Below are 26,190 nucleotides of genomic sequence, written 5' to 3'. Positions count from 1 at the left end.
TGTGCATACTAAAAATTTAGAACAAACTCTAATGTGTAATGTTAATCACAGTCCATTTTTTAGTAATTAACTATCTACCGGAGCTCTTTGAAAAAAACGGGAAAAATCAACAACTTCAACATATGGATTCCTCAACTTACCATCGTTGTAAGATCCCCATCTCTGAACATGGAGGACAGTTCATACATAAGATATTTGCAAATAACAAGAACATTCTCTGAAACCATTCTTTAATCCCTAATTCTTCGCCAAACGTACGACTTATTTCGGAACGGAGGGAGTATTTTTTAGTGATTTAGTTTTTTAGAATTTTTATAATAAAATGTAAATAGGTCAACACAATGGTAATATTTTTTTAATGGCGTGACTGATGTAAGCTAAAGTTATTTTTCGATTTTGAAATTAGATTTAGCTTGAGGTAATCAATGTTACTGATTTTGCGAATACAGACAAAAATATTATAAGAATTTTTCGAACAAGAAATTTTCAAAATCTAAATTTACTTAAGATAATTTTCAAGTGCAAATTGTAGGAAATGCCAGGAAGAGAACTTATGGGTATGAAGGGTATGAAGGGTATGAAGTTTGTCAACTCCTCAACCGTATTCCTTGTTTATTAGTCATATCCTTGTAGAAGTTAAATCATATGGTTAAGGTTCTCGTCTGAGGGGATTATTATTGTTCCAGGAACTTTAATATTGTCGACTTTCTGTTAAATAAATTCAAGGTATTGCAAAGTCTATCACTCTGCAAATTGCTATAACTTTATATAAAATTTTATAGGTATAAGTATTTTCCATCCTTCTGTATTCCCCACCACAACATGATGGGAGTCTTTAGGTTTTTCCGACACGAAGAAAATTCACATAAGCTTGGGAGGGAAACGTGTGCCATCACCTGGCATCCGGAAAATAGGATAACGGTGAGCTTACTGTGAAATATATCAATGTGAATTTGCCTTTATTTGTGATTGTGTTAATAGATTTTATTTTATTGGATTTCCCTGTGAATATTCACTTCGGCAAAAGAAATAAGACATTGTATTTCATTCATTTTGTATTCCTTAGAAAATTTACTTTATCGGATAATGGGGAGAGTGATACGTTTAAATAGGTGTGAGATGCTTCATTGTGAATATGAAAAAAAGTCAAGTAATGTGTTGTATTTAAGAAGGGTAATTTGAAAAAAAAATTAAAGTGTATAAAACGGAGCATAATGGCATATAATTTTAATGATAAAAGGAATGGTACTTACACATAACTCTCAACTCGACAACATTGCTCTCACCATCACCCTCTACGTTCGAGGCAATACATGTGTAATTTCCGGCTTGATGCCTTGTAATCCCTTGCAGAGCCAAATCACTGCTGCTCATTATCACACCGGCTTTGTGGTTATGCTGCACCGTTTGTCCCTGTGCGATATAAAAATTTTGTAATCATCACAAGAAAGCTTCGGGCAGAAAAAGCTCTGCACAAAAGTTCATTTTAGAGCTCTTTGCGCTTCAACAAAGAACTCATCTTTTACGTAAAATTATTAAATGATTGTATGATATAAAAAAAATCGTTTAATTTTTTCATTCATTGCGCTGCGCTGGCGAGTAGCAATGCATTATTTTTCTTCTCACATAAAATTGACAAATACTCTTTTTTCCCTCTAATCTCATATTTTAGTACGAACCGCATGGAATATGATATTTTTCGAATTTACGAGAAGTGATTATGTCTTTATGTCTCTTATCTTTCATATTTTCACATGCACTTCTTTTGTAAATGCTCTCTTTTATCCTTTGTTATGAAGGATAAATTGAGTCTCGAATAATCTCTTTCATTTTCAGTTGCAGTACATTTCAATAGATTTTTTTATAGTTAGAAAATTGTTTGAATAACTATTTCCTACAATATTTTAAATGGGTCTTTGTTTTCTCAATAAAATGTGTGTCAATGTGGATAGTTACTCTGATGATGAGATTCTTATGTAATTACACAAATAAGTCAGAATAGCACTGGTGCTTTTACTTAACGAGAACTTTTGAACCTTTCCTTGCCCTAATATTGCACATTGAAATTTAATTCACATTAATTATCGTTAACATGTTTATGCAAATATTTTATGTTATTTTAAGCTTTCAATCAATGTAAACTTTTGAACGTTTATTAATTCACCTTAATTAATTTGTTCAATTAAAAATCCATATTTATATTATTTCAGTGTATTTAAAACAATTTTGTACATCATTTCTTGCTTTCCCCTACTTTCATGAATAAAATATGTTAATATTGAAAACCTAAAATAACATAAATAGATAGGCAGAAAATGCGAACTGGGAACAGCGATGTGTTATTGAGTAAAGATTTTTGATTAAATTTATTTATATGCCCCTCTACCGTTTATCGCACTCCCATACGGCCATTGCCGTCTTAGCGTCGATTTCAACCTCCAGACAGAAATAATGCAAAATCCCATCATTGATTGTATATTTTGCGTTGTTACATAAGCATATTATTCACACTTTATTCCATAATTTCTCGCAGTTTTGGAAAGAATTTTCTAGAATGTATTTTTTTTTAAATTCTAATTCATAAAACAAATTTATGTTCAGCAAAGTATTTTAGAAATACACACTAAGCGTTGATATATATATTTTTTTAAAAAAGTGTAAAATTTTGTTTTTTTTATTACCATATTTCTTTCTCGATAAATCCTGTTATTTTTTGAACTTATAAGGACCTAGACAAAGCTTATATCTACGTTAATATTTTTTTTTACATCGGACGGTAGTTTTCACCTTGAAAAGTATTGAATTTATGAAATTAAAGCTTGAAATCTCTTCGCCCTAAGTTTTTTCTATACAGTTTTTTTTTTAAATACTTATTCGTATCGGTGATGCAACGGTAAACATTATAAGACATAGGGGAAACTGGGACAGTAGTAAACACAGGGTAGTTGTAAATACCTCGTTTTTTTTTCATTAAATAATGAATTTTAGAGGACGAGACCTATATGAATTTTTAGACAGTATAGGGACCCTTGTTCCCTGCTCTAATAGTCGACATAAGTCCGAGTAATGTACACATAAATATCAATGTTCACAACTACCCCGTTTTTACTGCTGCCCCAGCCTTCCCTATAGAAATATTTTTTTTATATTCCAGATTTTATGAAATAGTCTTATAAGATCAGTTTGATACGGATTGGCCATATGTACCCTCTTACTTTTTGCTTAAGTAAGCTAAAATAGGACATTTTACTTAAATTTTATAATATATTTTAACTCAAAAATACCTTATAATTATTATAATAGGACTATAAAAAGTTTTGAAATACTTCTAATCTATTATTATTTTTTTAACTAACCTTGCGAATCATGCTTTTATTGCAATTTCTAAGAAAAAATCAATATTTTATGATCTTAATCTTTATTATGGATATTTCGAAAATTGATTGAAAATACTTCTTCTTTATATAGTCAATACTTTTGATATTTCAATGGTTAGTGAATAATTCATCAATTCACACAATTCCAATATCATTTTTCTTAAAAAAAAAAGAATCAGTATCGGAAAAATCGATCATTCATGAGCAGTGTATTCGATTAGTTAAACGCCTTCCATGCAGGAAGACATTTCAAAAAATGGAAATGGATTGGGGTGAGGAAAACCATTTTTCTTCTTTCTACAATTGTATAATAAAACGAAGAAAAATACTGCTTTTTTTCGTTTTTTTTCTATTCCTATTTGATTTTCTCTCCATATCCAATACGAATATCTTGTGGCCCGTTGTGCCGAGTCGAAAGAACAAGGAGATAACTTGTCCTAAAAATATTCTTGGCATTCCATATAAATGTTGTAACTGTGTCTCTGATATTCTTCTTTGGGTGGTCATCTTCTATGTGACTTACTTTTTGGCTTTTCCCCTCTTCCTCTTCATGTTACCCCCGTTGTTCTCTTCGGTATTCCATTTATTCCTCACCATGGCTATTTCTTCCGCTTGAGTAAAGGTCTGGCTTTCTACATTTTACAATATACTTGCCCAATTTATATAGTAGCATACGTGACCACATATAGGGAGCTTTTTCCCAGTATAAGAATCCCGCCAAAATACTTACATATATAATATGGAAAAGTGAATGTTCTCAACTTGGGTGACCAGAAGCGAATCGTTACAACTTGTGACACATTCACTACGTGAAGGTATAGCACAGACTCTATCTTAAGGGGGAAAGATTACATGATATTAAAAATTAGACATTTTAATTTGTCTTTTAACACTCTGTGGAAAGTTAATAAAGTCATCTCAAATTGATTTCCTATCTTTTCGGTTTAAGTGTTAAACACTTAAAAATATAGTTTTTATTTTTATTTTTAATAAGCCCCCTTGCAATTTGATAAGACTCAAATTTTAGTTTGCTATGACTTTGGAAATTAAGAATTAAACATACAAAATTAATATATTTACTTTTTGAAAACTAATTGATTGATAAATTAGCTGAGATTCTTTATTTTCTTAATCTCTTGTTAGTCAATAAATATTAAATAATGTAAACTATAAGACAATCAGAGAAGCGGCAATGATAAGTTTTTATGCTAAAAAATAATACCACCTCTGTTCCCAGAAAAGTCGTTCGTTTGCTAAACAAAATTTTCTCGTACAAAAATCGTATTTCTTACTATGCAAAAGAATGAAAAAGTTGTAAAACTGAGAAAAAATGGGGGTGCGACTAACTTTTTTCCTTAGAACTTTAACACTTTAGGTGTAAAAATATATCAACATTTTTTAATGTTAATTTTACACCTTTTTAAGGGTAAAATTAACATGAAAAAAGGTAACTTTAACCCATAATACACCTAAAAAGCATAATATTTACACCGATTTCGGATCAATACTTTAAGGTAAAATAAACATTTCCGGAATGTTATTTTAACTTTTTCGGATTTCTCTCAGTTAAGGTACTTTGACTATTGTTATTTTCCAAATGTGTCAAGAAGCTTTTAGGTAACAATAATTGGTAAACAATTATTGTTGATGTGAAATAAAATTGATTATTGTTTTTTGAAATACATAAATAACATTTATCGATTACAAACAAACTCATTTGCAAAAAGAAAAATTTTAATGTTATTTTTTATATATTTTTTATAGTTTTCTGAATACAGATTTGTCAAAAAACTTTTAGCCGATAATGTATCTTATCACTTCACAATGATTTTCAATTATTTCTTATAAATGTTGTATTATTTATTGAATAAAATTGAGTACTTTATTGACAATTTATTTTTTTGTGATGACCAAATTGGTAATTCATTAATCATAAACCTTTATTTTGTAATGAAATTTAGAGTTTATCAGATAGCTTTTTATAGGAAACCTCCATTGGAGTCTGGAGGAGTTCGAGTCGAAGCTTCTTTTTTTGTGAGACTATGAAACCTTCCCCCTTTTAGGGCCGAAGAATTCGTTCTAGGAAATTCTCAGTGTTTGCAACATGGAAAGGAAACGTTTGCTTCAGATTGAGTTGAATCTTTAAACGGATCGAGATTCAAGACATGAGGTTCTTAAATCGGAAAAGAGACAAGATTGTTGCAGCTTATGGTACGAGGGATTCTTAATGTAATCTATAAGGGTCATAATTCCTTTTCAATATTTACTTCTTTTGATACCATTTTTCGACGGCAATTATTCTGAAGGTTATTTTTGTTTTAATACATTTTAAATTTTTTATTACATTCTTTTGGTTTGAAGACTGTTAAACCTGTAACACTTTCAATTTTATGGCTCGTTTTCACAAATATATTCTTTAATTTTAAGATTAAATAATTAAGAAGTGGAAAGTTTTTGATTATAGAAGACCTTAAATTAAATGTTAAATTGAAATGGTTGTAGGGGTTGTAGATGTTATAGGAGACATTCCGAATTAAAGATTCATACCTAGCTTTATTTTTTTGTTAATTCATTGCATCTTGTAAGCAAATAGAGTAGTGGTACCATTTAGTACCACCATGCATAATGATATAGGGTGAAAGGAACGTCTATTGACACTTTAAGAACTCGTGTCAGCACCTATTGACATCCTACTCTGTACCATTTGGGATATGAAATTTGAACATCTCTGTTTACAGTAAAAGGTATATTACAGAAAAAACGTAATATTACTTATATTTTACTACATACATTAAATAATTTTCATCATTTTGACAAAAGTGTCAATAGGGGTTCCCTGTCGAACAGACGTTCCTCCGACCCTAAACATCCTAGAGCATTGATAAAATTACTAATTTATTTAAAGTGGCATTAATTGGGACATGTAGTTGGTATACTATCCTGTTGCAAGGATTACCATTTGAATAGAATAAAATGAAATTTTAGTATTGAGTCGAATTAACAAAGTTTTCTTCCATTTTCTCCTGAATTTTCGGATCTTATTGCGCGTGTGTGTGTTTAGGAAAGAAAAAAGAAAATTGCGTGGAAGAAGGGGTTCAATCAACGGGGATCCATTGGTGTACCATACGGAAAATATAAATGAAACACAATATTAGATTATGTATTTGCTTTTCATCTCCCCACCCAAATAATCATCACATCCGAGTCGTATTTTATACGATCCCCCATATTATACGAATCACTTCTCTTGGCTCCCCAACAATTCCCCTATTTGGACAACTGCTTCTGCAGCCATGTGCTGGCATTTTCCCTTGTAATATCCACTTTTCAACTTTTCTTCTCCTCAAATGTTTTTCTCCCTAGCATTGCTATTTTCTTTTCTCATTTTTTTTTACTCTTACTTCCTTTGCCAGCCTGTCCCCTGCAACACCCCCCTTTGCCCTATGACACAGTCCCGTTCTCTTTCTTTTTGGGGGAAAAGCTCGCTATTTCCTTTGCACTTTTACAGTGATGGCAAATGTGTCGTGTGTGTGTGTGTTGAGGAACCGACAAATTTCCATCAGGTGACGCCAAAAATCAATTTACAATTTATACCAAGCTCAGGGGGTGGCCGTATGAGGGTGGAAATGGTTATGGATAGTAAAGAAGAAACTCACAGTGGGACGTCATTTCTATTTAAAATTTTCTGTTTCTATTTTTGAATTTTCACGTCATTCACATTTTTGTTCTTTTGCAAAATTACATGCATATTTTTGGAAATAAATTCTATAAAGTGAACCGAAGAGAAATATGATGCAAGATAGAAATTTGATTTTATGAAGCAACTCACATAGAATTAAGTTAATTTTGTGTGATTTTGTATCAGAAATTGTGTTTTTGATGCCAATGTTGGGCAATTTTGAAACTATACATTGATGGATAAAGGCAAATGCCGTCATATTGTCTTTCTCGGAAGTTCAACATCCGATCACACTATATGCAAAATCAATTAATCCATCAATTTAGCGTTTAAACTGGGCATCAACAGGCAGCATCCTTTCATTTTGCATCATTAATTTCATTTGCAGCTCATCCTCTCTCTCTCTCTCTCTGTTTGACCTAGTCGACATTTTCGAATTATAGGCTATGAGTTTGTCTAGAGATTTCAGCCACGGGATGTCCTGTTGACTTATTGTAAATTCTCTCTCTTCAACCTTATTCTATCGCAACCTTCCTCTGCCCCAAAGTCACCAAAGACCGTTGCTTGGGTTGTTGAATTTTTGAGGGGATTGTAGGGAAGTTGAGTGGTCGATGGTGGTGGAATTAAATTGAATTTCTTTTGAGGTCACACAGAATGTGCGACAAATATTGGGGGTAAAAAGGAAAGTTTACACCACTAAATTATACCGAAGGGGTAGGCAAAAGAGTGGAAAAGCGTATCCTCCAATTACTAAATTGATTAGTCATTTACATACAATTTATTTCTTGTGTGCCTGCTTTACATATTTACACCATCAATACCCACTGGAATGACAAGCATTTTCCCCCTTCACCAGGAGCTTTTTTGCCTCCTTATACATAATTTATCACCCAACAGTACATGTACTGAAATTATTTGACGTTCTTGTTTCAATTAGTTTGAATATTTGAATTTAAAATATGATCTATTGAGACTTTGGCCTGGGGATTTATTAACTCCTAATAATTATGGGGAAGTGGGGCACCTTTGAAATTGGGCGTTTTTCTCCTATTTTTAAATGGAACTGAGTCTTCCAGCGATGTAATTTAGCTCCTCAAACCAATTGCAAAGGTAATTATTACTAATAAATTTGCTTTTCTGGATAAACTAAAAAAAAATTACTTCTTTGCTTAATTTCAGAAAAATAAAATTTAAGAATTGAATTTAAAACATCCTCAAAACTATTATTTTACATGTAAAAGATGTTTTGGTTTATAGTCCGGTGTACTTTTTAAAACGAATTTTAATTTACTCCTATTAAAATCTTTATGCAAGTAATGCTTCTAACATTTTTAGAATTTTAAATAAAATAAAATAAATATACTTTAAGTTTAAATTAAAACACAATAATTTACTATTTTAGAGAATTTATATTGTTATAAAGAGAGTAAAGTAAACCAATTCACTTTAATTTAAATAAACAAAGAAAAATCGAAGAAAGCTTTTATGCTTTATAATAAGAGTATACATGAAATTTTTGAATTATTATTTTTATTCTTTTATTTTTTGCTCCAGTGGACAGTATTTTTGGAAATACTTTTGAGTAAAATCATATTTCAAAATTAAAATTCTAAACAATTAAATAGGGAAAAGGCTCATAATTTTGTCAAGTTTCTTATTTTGGACACTTTGAGGATAAAATTGGACACTAAAAATAAATTGATTAAAATGATGGATTTTTATTCCAATATTTGATGAATAATGAATTCTATCTAAATATTTGTTCTTTTTGGAAGATTTTAACACTAAATACGTTAAATTTTGAATATGATTTGAGTTGAAACTGCTTTGTTGAAAATTCAGTGTGAGCAACTCCTTACGAGAAATATGACAGAAATTTGTGTTTACTTCAGTCTTATTTAGCTGTGGTGAAGTACTAACAATGTTTCTTCGCTTTTTTGAGTGATATTATTGAATATTCATTGAAAATTGTGTTGATTAACGTTAGTAGTGATTTGTACATTTGACCTGAAGTGAGATTTGCCTTGTGATTTAGATTTTTCATGTGAAAAATGGGAAATTTTTTAAAACATTAACCAGTGAGGTGATGGTTCTTATTTTGGACAGGTGTTTTTTTCACTAAATTTCGTGAAGCTTTAGCTTTTGTGATGACTAGGTTGGACAAATGCCTGGAGAAACAAAGGAGCATCATCTCTACGAAAGAGATGTAGCGAGAAATGCCTTAAAAGGCTCTCGAAAAGGCCAGGGAATGAGCGGATCCGTACGTACTTGGAGTACCGAAGTCAACTCACTTTAATGAATGATATGGAAAGTTTCCGGGATTCTTGTGATATTCTATGTTTCCCTTATATGAACAGGAAGAGGACTTGGTAAGATTGGTTCATGAAATGAAGAACAATGGGCATCCTGTAGAGGCGGATTAGCTGTCCAAATTTACAGCCAAGTTGTAAAAATTAATAACCAAGTTGTCCAAAATAAGAGTCAAATTCACCTCTACATATCAATTCATTTTTAAACGTATTAAGACTAATTTTAGTAAAAATAAGACGATAAATAGCTTGCTAAGTTTCTAGACAACCCTTCTGAAAGGACAGTATCAAAAAAAGTCAATTAGTATCGAAAATATCGCACTTCAAACTTGGAACATCGATGCTTATAAGCAGACTGGGCAAAATTATGAGCCCTTACCCTATTACATGAAAATACTGGAATACTTTTTTTCTAGAGAGAAAATTAGGAAATTTCGTAACGTTTTTTCACATTTGGAGCACAGTTCGAAATTATTTATAGTCAATTTTATGTGTTTTATTTACTAACATAATTCTTTTACTGACCGTAAATTATTTCTTTACAATTGAAACTATTTTTTAGTTAATATTGGGTTTTATTTTCTCTTTGTTGCTTTTATTTTTCGAAATGGCAAAGATTGTACTTCATCAATTTTAGAATTAAAATCGAAAATTAGTAACACGAAGTCGATGATAATTCCTTGGTTAAAGCTTATATGTGCTCTGAGTGTATAGAAAATCAGAGAACAGGAAGTTATCTGACATTGGATCAAATGAGAAGAAATACAGGAGAAATTAATTGTAAAGCAGTCTAAAAATTATGAATAAATCCTACCAATTTTGTATAGAGCTTTTCTCACGTTTCGAGGTGAAACACGCAAGTAAGTTGTTGGGGTAAATTGACACATGTATAGGTATAGCTCCTGTTTGTATCGGTAGGAGATATTTGAAAGCTTTTCTTGTGCTGAAATATGACGCAAAAACTTCACTTTCTCCGAGGGTTAAAATTTTGTTCTCTTCAAAGGAATATTATACCGCACCATAGCCATGAATGCCTGCCGGGAATTTCTACTTTGCAACCCTGAATGAGACTGCTAAAGCCAATTTCCCTCCACGATTTTGACACTTTATCGAAAATCTATATTATTAATACTACGTGTATATGTGATAAAGTTACATTGAAAGCCATTTTCATGGGGATTTTGGGGTTGTGCTAAAATTCAACCCCTTACCATCCATGTCTCCAGTCACTCTTGGTGCTCATTTCTGAGACGAAATACTCTTTTAAAATTACCCTTTTATGGCATCGCGTAGCACACACATGCCATTAAAATGCGAAATGATGCTGGGAGAAAATTATTTTATTCGACACGCTACTGTTAGAGGGGTGGAAGGTCGGGACCATGCGATAATTGTTGGTAATATTGATAAGAGATTTACGATGTGTATCATAGAGTGTCAGAATCACTAAATTGATCACTTTACAGTCACTCATATGTTGGAAATTGCCATCACAAAATCACCCTTATTTTATGGCCTTTCAGTAATTTCACTGTATTTCACAGAAAATGTATTAATTACAATTGATATTGCAGTACACAGTTGTGAGAGAAATAGATTTAATGACGGTACTTAAGTGAAACAGCATGCAGTCTCCATTATAATGAAAGCTTTTGCATGAAAGTTCTTTGATGTTTTTTCTTACATTTTCTAATTACAATGCTATATAGCAACTTAGCAGCATGATTGTACCATATAAACTGTTTATAATTTCTTGGAATTCTACAGTTTAAAATAAATTGAAACGTTCATGTAGTTTTCGGTTTTATCTGAAACAGTAATTTGTCATAGAGTTGAGTTTCTGAATTTTATTTTAAATAATTCAGTGGTTATGAATTTTATTTTAAGATATTATCAAATATATTTTATACTCTTCAAGTATTAGATTAAAAAGAAATAACAGATAAACGGTGATTCAGCAGAAAATGATTTAAACTTTTTTCTCAAGCAATATTTAACTTTTTTTTGCCTTTATTGATTGAAATAATGTGTTTTTGTAACTGATATGATTGAAATTTTCAAGTAGAAGTTTTAAATTTCTGACCTAGATTTTTTCATTGCTTATTTTTTGTTCTATGAAAGTAATATGATAAAAATTATTTATAAAGTATTATTTGCATTTAAAAAATGTGCATGAATTAGAAAATAATGTATTTTGAGAATAGTTTTCCTTGTATTTTATGATTTTTCGCAATTCTATTATTTTATTTAATAACCGAAAATAAAGTACTGTTCAACGAGTTTTTTATGAAATTCAATAAGGCCAAACTTTATGAGATCTTTTAACCTTTTTTTTGTCAATCAGGGGCAAAGAGATATGATACTATGATACTACTACTACTAGATATGATACTGCTTTTTGATCCAAATCATGGATCAAAAAGTAGAAATGTCCTTTCTCTAGTTGCATGTTTTGGTTTTACAATATGTTTTACATATCATTTGAGGCTAGGTCAGTCAAAAAGAGAGAGCAAGGTTGCCAAGCTAATCTAATCAACAGTAGGGGAAACTGTCCATACTTTGTACGATCCAAAGGTTCGTAATGACTAATTTTTTCCAATGTTTTTTTTATTCTTTAATAATGTGACACCGAAATATATTTTGAAAACTGAGCATATCCCCTAGTTTTTAAAAGGGACAGATAATCCTAACCGGCTTATGTAGGTGAGATTCTTAACGTGAGCTAACTCGGAGTGCATGCAAATTCGATTTGATGCTGAAGTAACGCCATTCAGTTATCTTGAATCAAATTCTTGAAATTATACAAGTTTTGTATTTGAACCAAAATATCAAGGATTTGGATGAACTGACAGAAAAGTGTTATATGTGTGAAATGTAGACCAGAATGTTCTCTATAATTTTGCCGTAGAACTTGAACTCATCGATTACTCAGAAGCCAAGATAAGCGAGGTTTTTTGTTTCTTAACTCGTTTTTTCATCCAGAGTGCCCCAAGTGTTCATTTATTGAACTTCAACTAAATCAAAGAATTGTTGTATTTTGCGGGACTTTCCATTTAAGCCCCTATTTTAAGTGTCTCGGTGGAGTAGAGGCAGTCAAATTGGCATCTGAGTGATTTCAAAGTGTTATTGGAAAAATCAATTTTTTCACACTTAAACGGAAAAATCGGAGTGATAGCGTAGTCTTATCGAAAAATGATGTATGGACGAAATGTAGAGACAAATGTGCTCTACAATTATGTTTAAGTAATCATCAAAATCGGTTCAGCGACAGTCGAGATAATTGAGGTTATGTGCTATTGAAATTGGTTTTTCGACTGTGGCGCCCCTGGTGTTGGTCCCACGAAGTTCAAATATTCTAGAAAGTTGTAGCATTTGGTGAGATCTTTCTTTTAAGCCCTCATTCATCAAAATCGGTCACATAGAACCGGAGATATGATTTTTTGAATTTCGTGAACTTTGACCCCTCATATCTCCGGTTCTATTGAAACCACAGCGCACATATGCACCATTTTGGAAACGTTCTAGACTGGACTACAACATACTAAAATTTCATTAACTTGCACAATGCCGTTTTTGAGAAAAGTGACTTTGAATTTCGATGAATTTTGACGCTATCACAGCGCCACCTGTGGTGACTTTTTGAACTTCCATCTGAAAGTGCTCATAGAGACGAAACCAAAAAGGTAAAATTTAGGTCGCTATGTTAATTAGAACCGGAGATAGAGGCCGGTCAATGTTCGAACTTTGACCCCTTATAGCTCGGGTCAGGGGTTATGGATCGACTTAAGGTTTTTTTTGTTTGATAGGTATAATCAACGGCTACAACATACTAAATTTTCAGCCCGATGAACAATGGAATTTTTGAGTTATTTAACTTTTAAGATTTAAAAATTTTCTTTTTAATAATAGCGCCCCTAGCGGTGGTTTTATGAACTTGCGATGTTAGAAGGAGAAGTGGCATTTCACGAGAGCTTTCCAAAAAGCCCTCACTTTTTAAATTCTGACAATTAGAACCGGAGTTATGGCCATTTTAAGAAATTTTTTTTGGACCCTTATAGCTCGGGTCAGGGGGGTCGGGGGACCTTAAGTTTGGTATTGATGGAAAGCTCTAAGGCCTAGCTATAACATACTAAAATTTGAGTCCGCTGAATGCCATAGGGGCGGAGCTATTGAGAAAACAAAAAAAAGGGGGGTCTTCAAAATGGCGGAAGGAGGGGTGGGGGGTGGGGGGTCTATGCACCGAGTTGCAATTTTCACCCGATATATAACCTTTGCCGAAAACCGCAAGTCGATATCTTTTTTAGTTTAGGAGCTATTAAGCTCCAAAGAGCGGCCGGCCGGCCGGCCGGGAACGTAACTTAGCCACATATATATTCGGAATCAGGAAGTGGCGAAACACATTTTGGCCAAATTTGAGGTCGATCGGACGACATGAAATTTTGTTAGGATTATAGTAGGTGAGATTGTTAAGAATCTCACCTAATATGGGTGCGATAAGTCACTTATAGTGAGAAACGTAGGAAAAATTTAGTCATTACGAAGCTTGGGATTGTACGAAGCATGGGCAATTTCCTCTATGACAATTTTATTTTAACCTACTTTCATAACTTCTCATAGGCACCACTATGACAAAAAAATCCAGAATGCAAGTATAAGCAGTATAAGTATCTTAAATTAATAATTTCAAGATTAAGAATTTTAAAGACGTCATTTAAATTCGAGCTTGAGTTGGGATGTGAAATTTTCTTTTTAATTTGACGGAAATTTAAAATACATATTAAATTTAAAATAATTTAAAATACTTTTGGGTTTAAGATTTTTAAACCCTATATCGCTATTGTTTTCCAATCGTTCTTGATCGCTATAGCCTTAAAGGAAAAATTTACATGAAATTAAATAAAAAAGTTATGACGACCAATCCAAATTGAGCTTCAATCGATTTAAAGTAAGTTGAATCAAAAAAATGTCTTGCTTTTGAATGGGAGCAATTTAAAAGAAATAGTAGATGAGGCAACTCAATCCCATAGTAGCTTTGTTCCTACATCGAGTTTCATCTTTCTACCTTTACTCAGAAAGGGGATATAGCCAATTGGTTAATTTTGAACAAAATCAAATTTAGAATTTATGAATTATTTTTTTACTATTTCAGATGGATAAAAAATGTACTACGAAAAACTCTTCTTTTTCGATTTTGTCATCTGAAAAAATTAAGAAAACTTGTAATATTTGGCATTTTTCTTTAAAATTAAGAAAAAATCTCCACAATGCGCATGATTTTACAAAAAATTACAGTAGCATAATGCAAATATAGAAGTTCGTGTTTTGTTCTAAGTTAATTACTTACATGTTTTGTTCTAACTTAATTAATTTTTAACGACAGTCGTTGTCGTTAAAAAACATTTCCTCATTTCTCCAGTGGCTAAACAAAAAAAAATCATGAAGAAAATCTTGAGTCGTTTCTTTAAAAATTCGATAAAAAGCTAAAAAATTTAAAAATTCCATAGAATTCTCAAGTAAATAAAAATAAGTGATGTAAGATAAATTTTCGTTAGTAATTTCTTATTTATGGCTCCTGCACACCTTTTAGATCAGGAAAATTTCCTGAAATCGAAATTCGAGTTTTTATCCTTCTCACACGTTTTGCATATGACTATCTCATTCTTTCGCACTCTTCTTCTTCTTCTTCTTCTAAACATCACAACAAATTCAATTTAGTTCAAACGAATCTGGAATGGGAATGAAAGAGATAGACGTATGCAAAGCATGTGAGAAAGGGATGCGAATTTTGACTTCATGAAATTTTCCTGATCTATAAGATGTGCTAGAGCCATCAGGATTCATATTTAATTTTGGATTCATATTATTTTTGGATTTATGGAACTTCTTTTTGGATTTAGGCTTGTCAGAATATTGGTTCATTCGGAATTTCACCTATCGGGATTGTGGATTTCGGGATTTTGACTAAGAACCGTTCTACACCAAATTAATTTTTTGTGTAATTCGAGGTCAAAACGGATATTTTTTTAAAAGAATAAAAGCTTTTTTTCAAGGATTCTCACATTTATAGTCTTAGGTCCCAGAAAATTTTTGCTTATATCAGTGATCAGTAACTAATGCATCTACTTCAGTTTCTGGCAAAATATGAACCAACGCTTATGTTTTCCCCAATACTCTATTTCGTCTAGTCCTTCCGGTTTTGGTGTTCAATTACACGATTGCAACGCAATACTGATTATAAAGGGGGATTGTGAAATTTGGTTCATTTTCAACGCTGTGTCACTAAATAGTATTTCTGTTAATGTTATTATTGCTTTTGTATCTGGCTGAATAAACATTTTACAGAGTTGAGATGAAAGTGGGTCACTCTTAATATGCGCATCATGTTGTGTGAGGACATTCGTGCTATATATTATGTGGATTATATTAACTTCAGGGGTGTTGTGGTATGTGTGGCAACCTAGTTAAAATGTGGAGTTATTTCAAATTAATTTTGATTCTAGTCCGGATGTCATTTTCGCTTAATAATGTCGTCGGTGTGAAGGAATTTTTCTCTTGTGGTTACCATGCGTCAACACTGTTATATGCCGAAAAGCTCAAATTACCAGAAATGGTAACCCAACGTATTCCGCTCGAAATGTTTCAGCGACAGTACCAAGAATGCCGACAACAGTAGCGTACTTAATCAGAAATTTCATTAAAAAGCCAGAATCATCCCAGAGCGGCTAATCTATTTTAATGAAACATCACCTTAGTGAGCAACTCATGCAGTATGTACCAAGGTGAGGAATACAGAGTGAGAATTGGTATGTTGGGCAAAGAATATATGTTGTAGGTGGGGTAGGGTAGGTTATAGAGTATTATGGATTCAGCAAGCACACACAATATCGCTCCATTAAAGCGCAGGTACAGTGGCTGGGTAAGAAGAGGAAAAGGTCACAGCAATGGAAGATGGAGCTTTTATATATGTTACTACATCCCAACACTCCATAAATCGGTATATAAAACCTACCCATTTTTGTCACATACCCCCATTCCCCCCTGCTCTCCCAAAGGAGTTAAAGATCCATACTCAATAAATTTTGCACAAAATTTATTACTGATTATAACATCTACACTTCATTACAAAAGAGATTTTCATTAATTTGCCCTCCCGATAGCGACAGCTTATTGAGTACTCTTTGTCGTGCGACATAATTAAAATTGTGCCAAATATTGGATGAAAGTACAGCAAGAAACACAATGTGGGATTGGAGGGATGTTATATAGCATGATGACCTCTTGATGGTTCTAATCGATGTACTTGAAGACTCTGGACGCTATTGTGAAGCAGATGAACACGATTGGTGGCTATTTCTTTGTTCTGCGCCACAAAAATAAATAGGCAAGAAAATGGAAGACCAAGTAAAAGCCACAAAGTGCACATAAATCTCTGGTCAAATTGTTGGCTGAGAAGCTGTATTGATCCAACACGGCATCACCATTCTCCAAGCACGGTAAATTGGGATTGACTGGACAACCTATATATAGATGATATTACACTGAGCGCAAACTTTGGCACAATTTTAGAAGACATATCCTGCAGAAATTTAGTTTTAGTCCCTAAACAGAAACTTAATATTTGCATTTACAAATTGATTTCTAACAAAAAGCAAAATAAATAAATGAATTATTTGTTAAAGTCCCATGTTTATTGGGTCACTCAATTATCTGATATCGCTCATGGCATTTCTTTTGTGTAATAATTGATGACTGAATTATGGTATTTGGTATTGACCGACCACCGCTAATAGGAATCATAACAATGGCCTATAGGCCTGAGGTTGAGCGACTCAATTAAATACAACTTGCGTGACGTGTAATACTGTCAACAGAGATGGAAGCTAAGTGGAATGGGTAAAGTTATTATAGTGTTTGGATACTATTAAGGCGTCCGGTCGGTCGTATCGTATTCGCAAATTGAACAAGATGCTATATTTTTTGCCAAACATTGTAGATATCAATTGTATATTAATAAGCTACAAAATTCTGGCATTTAAAGTGCAAAAATAAAAAAAAAACAGTTATAACATTTAAAATTTCAAAATAATGGCAAAATTCAAAATTATTTTAACAATTAAAATGGAAAATATGTATATTATATTTCACCTTGAGAACCAAACAAAATCCTTTCAATAAAACTTATCTATTTATAAAGTACTTTTAATGTGTTAGTCGATAGATCTGTCAATTTTGATTACTAAAAAGCGCTTGGAATTAATCTGATGAAGTCACTAAGTGCATTATGATTATCGAAAGCAGTCAGATTGAATCAGTTCTAATTAGGAGTCTCACTGTAGTTAATCATTATATTAATAAGTGGTAATCATATAATCCTAGATATTTCGAATTAGGTCTAAATTAAGGCATTAAATAGGATAGATTGACCACTTTCAGTCATGTTATTGATAAAAATGATCTTTTATCATTATGCTTTTGGGCAATTAAAGTTCATGATTTGTACAAAAATGCACGAATGTATGATACACAGAGAAAAATTTTGGCTCAAAATTTAAAAATCATGTAAGATCCTCAAGAACTGAAATCCCCGAGACGTTTAATGTACTCTACACACCAGAAAAATGTATGTCCATATTGAAGCAAATACTGTACGCTTGTGCAGGAAATACTCTTCAATATGGACATAAATTTCTTCAGTATGTAGAGGCCATAAGTTTAGAAGTTCTGAGCGAATGAAAAGGGTAGAATTTCTACCTCTTTCACACTAAGATATTGAGAACTTATATTCAGCATTAGCTGGAAAATGAAAAATATTTGACTTGAAATTAAATTCCTTGGTGTTTCTGTTAATTTTCTATTTTTCCGTGTGTATGCATTTCCATAAAATTGTTGAAAATACTATTTCTTTGACTAATAGATTTTTTTTAAAGTGTTTTAAAAATGTCTTATGTATAGCGCACAATAACTTTTGTAAACATGTTTTTGAATCTGCCAATAAGAGTAATGTCCAGCGCACAATAATTTTTGTTTGTAAATATGTTTTCAAAATTTCCTATGACAGTAAGCGAGATGACTAGATCTTGATCTCACTCACTCTCATTGAAATGTCAAAAATATGTTTACAAAATAAAAGTTATTGTGCGCTGGGCATAATGCTCAGCGCACAATAACTTTTGTTTGTAAACATGTTTTCAGAATTTTCCATAAGTGTGAACGAGATAACTAGATCTAGATCTCACTCACTCTCAGTGAAATTCCAATAACATGCTATCAAAACAAAAGTTATTGTGCTCTGGGTATAAGAGTGATGACTTCATTCACTCCCATTTAAAGGTTAAAAACATGCTTACAAAACAAAATTTATTGTACACTGGTCATTACTTAAAAACAGCTTTAAAGTATAAAATATAAAAAAAGCATATAATATTTTATACTTCCTTTCAAGATAATATAAAAAAACGGATGGCAGAGGTTGTCAGGCTTTGCGAAATGTTCGAACTCGTGATTTAGGTGCTATACCTCAAAAGTACTGTCGCACTATTTACCGTTATCGGTTATTAACCGATTTGAACTGATTCATAAATCACTCAAAATATCCCCAACCCAAAAGTTTTAAAAGTAATGGAATTGATTTTCGGATAGAAATTACTTATCGGTTCCCAACCGGTTCATTAGCGATTCATAACCGATTGAGATTGGTTCAGGCTTGCCCGGAATTCCAAAACCTTTCCAGTGAGCCCAAATATGATACCATACGATTCAGAAGCATACTTTCTAGAGCCTTTTTAACATTTGACATTGAAAAACCATTACAGTAGACTCTCGCTAATCCGTGGACTCTTTTTCCGGGTGACATAAAAAATCCGTGAGGTAGTTGAATTTTAAAAATTTTGTTGACATATTGTCCCCGTTTTGGGTTTTTTTTTATTAAAGCAAATGTGCTCTATCTTCTGTCATTCTTTCTCATTGTAACTTTTTTGGACAGTACGCATGTTTAGAGAGAATGTCGATTCAGTCAGGTCAGGATTCACTAAAAAATTTTCAATGTAAACAAAAAAACGTTGGATTTAAAACAATTTGATGTGTATCGATCGCAAAATTCGTGTGACATTTTGGTACCGCTCTCACGGATAAGCGAGAGTCTACTGTATTAGATCTGATTCAACGTATTTTCGTAGAAGGACCGTTGATAGTAAATAAAAAGAAAATACATTGATTAAGTGATTGACAAAAAATGACTCTATTGTACTAATAAGATTGATGTTAATTTCTAAGTATGAAATAAAAGATTAAACATTTTTATTTCTGTTAGAAATATTTTTAATCTAGTGTTTAAAATTAATTAACATGCTCCAATAATGCAAATTATGCGAGAAAAAATGCGTCTAAAACATCCCCTTTCGCGTCCCATACTGCCCCAAATCGCGGAGTTGTGGGACAAAGCGTCCAGTTAAATGTTTTATCTTCTCCAAGGAAATTCAGTTGTTATCAAAGTTCTATCGAGTACTTTTTACAAAGTCAATACCCATTAGTATCCTATAGACCGCATGAAATTGTAATAAATTATCGTGATTTTTTGGAATACTGTCTCAAAGCTGAAACATGGAAAGTGTCCCAGACCTCCCCGGTCTCCCCAATATATGTTTCTCTCTCCTATGGAGTTCTAGTAGTAAAAAATATTACACTTAGTAAATATGTTCGATATCATTTTTAATAAAAGTGGAAATAATTCAGTCAAAATGGCGGAAAAGTGTACCCTGACTGGCGAAAAGTGGTTAATTCTCAGTTTGTTTCATTTTAAGTTTTTGTTAGAATGTATTGTTTTCCCATAACATATACGAAGCTTTGAGTAAATTCAACGTAAGTTTGCAATAAATCGTTGTGCTTACTTATATTGTAGACATTCTCCCATTGAACAATAGTCATTGTTTCCATTGAGTACATCAACCAAGAGAAGTACTTTGTCCATTCTAGAAATTCTGGCAGTGTATCGAGTCGAATGAAGATGCCTGACGTGATCATGAGGATATTGTCGAAGGGCACCAAATATGCCAGAGCAACTGGAACAGAGTCAAAGGCCGCTGAGAAGAAGTAGCCACAAGCTGTTGAGGCATTCATGGCCATAATGGCAGCCAAGGCTGTCAAACTGAAAGCATACAATGTCTGACGAAGTCCCATGAGCCAGTATCCAATGCATATGAACAGAAGTGGTTCCACAACTAAGCCCGGCATCATGGCCAGTATATGGGCTATGTAAAACTGTCCAGTGGAGTAGAGACCGGATTTCTTCTCCCTCAGTAGCAAGGGGAAGTCTTGGGGGAATGTGGAGAGGACTGAGTACATTGGCGTAAAGGTATTTTCAGCGACATAAATGAAAATTGCACCTTGCATCGCTTGAATGCCTTTCTGTGTTTTATCCACAGCCCCAACAAAGCACAGTCCCGCTGTTATGGCAATACCCTAATATTGGGAGAGAAGAATTGAAATTGAAAATAAATTAAATGGTCTTTTGAGCCAATTTGCCGGGGGTAGCCTGGCAAAAGGTAAAAATGAGAATGTTGAATGTGAGAGAAAACTGTATGGCTGTTATTACGATTTTTTGTACAATCCTCAGTGTTTGAATGCTCGAATCGCGTGTCACCGACAGGAAAGCACGATAAACGAGCCAATAAATCTTCTTATACCACCACAGATTGCGCATTCTTCTCCCATGATGTCCCTCAATGTCAAATTCCGCCTTCTCAGCCATGTGAAACTCAAGGTTCACCAGAACATCGCGTTCCTCAGCCATAGGGCTTACCGCAAACAAATCACACACACGATGTGCCGTGCGACGGGAACTGTTCTCATCACCAGGATAAGTGGCCAGGAGGCCGATCATGAAGTCGGCTGGGTTATAAGCATCAGGACACACGTACCCATGCTCAGCGAAGAACCCAAGGGCATTATTGGGTGGTCCCATGAAAGCTACCCTACCTTCAGCCAACAGCATTACTTCGTGGAACATGGCAAAGAGTTCACTAGAGGGCTGATGAATTGTACAAATTATAGCGGTACCTCGACGGGCAAGGTCCTGAAGAGTGCGCACTATGAATCGTGCTGAAAAGGAATCCAATCCGGTGGTAGGTTCATCACAGAAAAGAATTGCTGGCTTTGTAATGAGTTCGGTGGCAAAGGCTAGTCTTTTCTTTTCACCACCTGATAGTACCTTGCCATCTCCAGCAAGACCGATTCTAGTGTTTGTGCACCTTGTCAAACCTGATCGGTGGAGTAGATCATTAATTAGAGCATTCTTGTCCCTCTGAGACATTCGTCTATCCACCTTGAGGTTCACCATAAATGTGAGATGTTCAAGGACTGTCAGCGTACCCACAAATAGGTCTTCCTGATGCACAAAGCCACTCATTGTGTTCATGAATGGGCCAACACGACGTCCATTGACCAGAATATCTCCCTGAACAATGGCTCCCGGGGGTTCTCTATATGCCAGTGCAGACATTAGGGTACTCTTTCCAGCACCACTAGCTCCCATCAATGCCATTAGCGTTCCAGACCTCACGACACCCGTCACGTTATTGATGATACGCTTGAGACCTTTCTTGGAAGAGGCACCACCAGCCAGGGCATAAATACTAAGATCCCGCCAAACCATAGTCACACCCTGTTCACATGGAGCCCATTTGCTGTAGCTCCTGAGTTGTGTGGTCACTTGAGTATTGATAGGACCATCAACTGGCGATTCCATCTGCACCAGCGGCATATCTAAAATCCGCGTCATATCGCGCTCTATATCCACCGTACACGACTACACTTCATGCACTGTCACCAGCGAAACCACGACTAAATGCCACGAGGCGACATTGAGACACACTGAGGTGGGTATCCATAAATTTTCTCCCGGAATAGTGTTCCGAGTGCATCTGGTGAGGTATACAAGATTAACAATTAAATATTGAAGACACCACAACTTGGCTTCGTCGCTGTTAAAAAGACATCTATTCCCCTCATAATGCAGTACATCCAGGTGAAATTACAATTCCCAACTTCAGTGTAATGAGACTCCTACACCAGCAGAAGCCACCCAAGTGCTCAACATACTCCCAGCACTCAAGTGTCTCCCTTTAACATTGCACAAAAATATGACACAGTCTAAAGAAATGTTGAGAGGTCCAGCATTGCTTTATTGAATTTATTGATATTGATGTCCGCATTGGACGGACATCTCAACATTATTTATCAAGAATTTGCGGTGGGAATTCACCCATTCCCAAGTATTGTATTTCAGGTGTATAGTGTCATACTTTTTAAGTGTATCTTTTGATAAGATTACGCCTAAAAATGCGATGAGAAAAAATATGTGTCTGCTAAATAAATGGTAAAGCCTCTATTTACTGAGAGTGCTGGGTGAACAGGTTGGGACCAAAAGACGCTTTATTGTCACCAAAGAGATTTCTTGAACGCTTGTGGTGCGTTTTGATGGATGAGACTTTATAACATCTTCCTTATTTACCCAACAAATAAAATGATAAAGAAGTTTTGGCACAAAATAATAAGATTACCTTATTATGATTCGTCACTAGAATAAATATGTGTAATTTTGTTATAACATAAAATAAATATTTTAATTTTCGAGTTTTTTGAACTCCAATATGTTACGGATAAGAGGGGTATTGTTAGTCTTCGTTTTGTCATTTACAAGATCGACATAAAGAATTCCGGGATTCCGGGCATTCCAAGAGGTCAGTTATTAATATTTTTTTAAGGTGAAATGTCAAAAGTATTATTTAAAAGCTAAAAAAGTAACAAATAAATAAATAAATTTCAGACAATATTTATTTTATTTGTTTTTTTTCCTTTATTTTATTAAGAGAGAATTGTGAAACATCATTTATTATGTTTAATAATAAAATAAATATTTTTTAGCAGTAATCAATTAATTAATCGGTAGGGGAATGTAGGCAGGCTTCACACGTGTGAGCTTTCGAACGAGGCGAATTTTCTCTTTATTTTTAAAGATTTGGTTCCGCATTTCTTAGCCATAAGTGAAGTATTTATGAACCTTATCTTCATTGTAAAAATAGGTATCAAGCCCTTCTTTCCTAGGTGTTAGGATCACAAATAGAAAATTTGCCCAAAATGGGTAATTTTGATGGCGCACATTTCATTTGATTTTTCATAGTTAAACTCATTTCTAAAAAAATCACTTACACAGTGGATGAAGAGTATACTTGAGATTATATTAGGTGAGATTCTTAACAATCTCACCTACTATAATCCTAACAAAATTTCATGTCGTCCGATCGACCTCAAACTTGGCCAAAATGTGTTTCGCCACTTCCTGATCACGAATATATGGGGGGCTAAGTTAAGTTCCCAGCCGGCCGGCCGGCCGTCCGGCCGCTCTTTGGAGCTTAATAGCTCCTAAACTAAAAAAGATATCGACTTGCGGTTTTCGGCAAAGGTTATATATCGTATGAAAATTGCAACTTGGTGCATAGACTCCCCACCCCCCACCTCTCCTTCCGCCATTTTGAAGACCCCCCTTTTATTGTTTTCTCAATAGCTCCGCCCCTATGGTATCGAGCGGGCTCAAATTTTAGTATGTTATAGCTGGGCCTTAGAGCTTTCCATCAATACCAAACTTAAGGTCCCCCGACCCCCCTGACCCGAGCTATAAGGGTCCAAAAAAATTCTTAAAATGGCCATAACTCCGGTTCTAATTATCAGAATTTAAAAAATGAGGGCTTTTTGGAAAGCGCTCATGAAATGCCACTTCTCCTTCTAACATCGCAAGTTCATAAAACCACCGCTAGGGGCGCTATTATTAAAAAGAAAATTTTTAAATCTTAAAAGTTAAATAACTCAAAAATTCCTTATGCAATCGGGCTGAAATTTTAGTATGTTGTAGCCGTTGATTATACCTATCAAACAAAAAAAACCTCAAGTCGATCCATAACCCCTGACCCGAGCTATAAGGGGTCAAAGTTCGAACATTGACCGGCCTCTATCTTCGGTTCTAATTAACATAGCGGCCTAAATTTTACCTTTTTGGTTTCGTCTCGATTAGCACTTTCAGATGGAACTTCAAAAAGTCATCACAGGTGGCGCTGTGATAGCGTCAAAATTCATCGAAATTCAAAGTCACTTTTCTCTAAAACGGCATTGTGCAAGTTAATGAAATTTTAGTATGTTGTAGTCCAGTCTAGGACGTTTCCAAAATGGTGCGTAAGTGCGCTGTGGTTAAAACAGAACCGGAGATATGAGGGGTCAAAGTTCACAAAATTCAAAAATTCATATCTCCGGTTCTATGTGACCGATTTTGATGAATGAGGGCTTAAACGAAAGATCTCACCAAATTCTACAACTTTCTAGAATATTTGAACTTCATGGGACCAACACCAGGGGCGCCACAGTCGAAAAACCAATTTCAATATCACATAACCTCAATTATCTCGACTGTCGCTGAACCGATTTTGATGATTACTTTGACATAATTATAGAGCACATTTGTCTCTACATTTCGTCCATACATCATTTTCCACTCAGACTACGCTATCACTCCGATTTTTCCGTTTAAGTGTGAAAAAATTGATTTTTCCCATAATAACGCTTTGAAATCACTCAGATGCCAATTTGACTGCCTCTACTCCACCAAGACACTTAAAATAGGGTTTTAAATGAAGAGTCTCACAAAATACAACAATTCTTTGATATAGTTGAAGTTCACCAAATGAACACTTGGGGCGATCTGGTCGAAAAAACGAGTTGAGAAACAAAAAACCGCGCTTATATCGGCTTCTGAGTAATCGATGAGATCATTTTCTATAGGAAAATTATAGAGTACATTCTGGTCTACATTTCACCCATATATTACTTTTATGCCAGTTCATCCAAATCCTTGATATTTTGGTTTAAATACAAAATTTGTATAATTTCACGAATTTGATTCAAGATAACTGAATGGCGTCTCCCAACTTCAGCTCTAAATCGAATTTGCATGCACTCCGAGTTTGCTCACGTTAAGAATCTCACCTACATAAGCCGGTTAGGATTATCTGTCCCTTTTACGTAATAATTTTTTTTGCATCGGAGGGAAATTATTTCCACGGTGGCGGAAAATTCGCAAGTACTAGACTGTATGTGGTTTCAAACACTGAATGTGTGAGCGTTCGCACATCCATTAGACAACTCCACCTTGAAAATCATAACCTCACTAAAGTCTCATAAGCCACAGTGAGACATTCGTGGTCATTTCCTCTTCGATAGACGTATAGTCTCCTTCCCATCTCCATGAGACGACGGTTATTGACTGTGTGAACCGTGTGAACATGTTCATAGTCGATTTTTCGATATTCATTTGGAATAAAAAAACAGTGCTCCAGAAAATGTGAAAAAAGGTGTTTTAAAGATCATCTTTTAGTGCAGTGATAGTTTCCGCGGGTTCACGGGGGTACAATATAACAATCGGAAAATAATTTTAATTGTAGATAAAATTTATTTCGAGAAAAAAAGCAATGACGAACCCAAACCCCCATCGTGTGAACGCTGCCCCCAAGGGCAAGAATCGCACAAATCGTCTTATATTTTTCATTTTCCTGTCCAGAAAAAATTAACAATTCTGTGATAGTGAACTAGGCATGCATAGAAACCTAAAAGATCAGAGAACTTTTTAGTGTAGTGCAATTCACTGCCCATTTTACAGTTTAGTCAGAAAAAAGTCCTGAATATGAAACACGAAAAAATGTGCGAAGGCTGCCTACATTCCCCTATGCTTTTATCATTTTAAATTTAAAATTAAATTTGGATATCATGGGCCACCGACCCTAAT

The 26,190-nt window shown here is 34.0% G+C and overlaps 2 protein-coding genes across 2 annotated transcripts in view; both read right to left on the bottom strand.

The window, feature by feature from the left end:
* Positions 1 to 26,190, bottom strand: part of LOC129800669 (nephrin) — a 276,455-nt gene that overhangs the window by 91,094 nt on the left and 159,171 nt on the right. The window contains exon 10 of the mRNA XM_055845284.1: positions 1,254 to 1,413. Within this exon, the coding sequence (XP_055701259.1) occupies positions 1,254 to 1,413 (160 nt within the window). The remainder of the gene's footprint in view (positions 1 to 1,253; positions 1,414 to 26,190) is intronic.
* Positions 16,434 to 22,490, bottom strand: LOC129805863 (protein scarlet). Its single transcript, XM_055854090.1, has 3 exons — positions 20,956 to 22,490; positions 20,252 to 20,822; positions 16,434 to 16,882 (listed from the first exon to the last, which is right to left on the bottom strand). Exons 1-3 carry the CDS (start codon positions 22,138 to 22,140, stop codon positions 16,713 to 16,715), a joined length of 1,926 nt encoding a protein of 641 aa, XP_055710065.1. The 5' UTR covers positions 22,141 to 22,490; the 3' UTR covers positions 16,434 to 16,712.

Source organism: Phlebotomus papatasi, chromosome 1 (assembly GCF_024763615.1).
Source record: "Phlebotomus papatasi isolate M1 chromosome 1, Ppap_2.1, whole genome shotgun sequence".
Lineage (NCBI taxonomy): Eukaryota > Metazoa > Arthropoda > Insecta > Diptera > Psychodidae > Phlebotomus > Phlebotomus papatasi.
Note: the sequence above shows the minus strand (reverse complement) of the source record. Positions and strands in the feature narration are given on the sequence as shown.

What these genes read in the sequence shown, in the direction of transcription:
- LOC129805863 (XM_055854090.1), bottom strand. Translation starts at nt 22,140, where the DNA reads ATGACGCGGATTTTAGATATGCCGCTGGTGCAGATGGAATCGCCAGTT. An exon ending in TGAGGATTGTACAAAAAATC is followed by an intron (nt 20,823 to 20,955) that starts GTAATAACAGCC and finishes TCCCAATATTAG; the next exon opens with GGTATTGCCATAACAGCGGG. An exon ending in GGAGAATGTCTACAATATAA is followed by an intron (nt 16,883 to 20,251) that starts GTAAGCACAACG and finishes ATCTATATATAG; the next exon opens with GTTGTCCAGTCAATCCCAAT.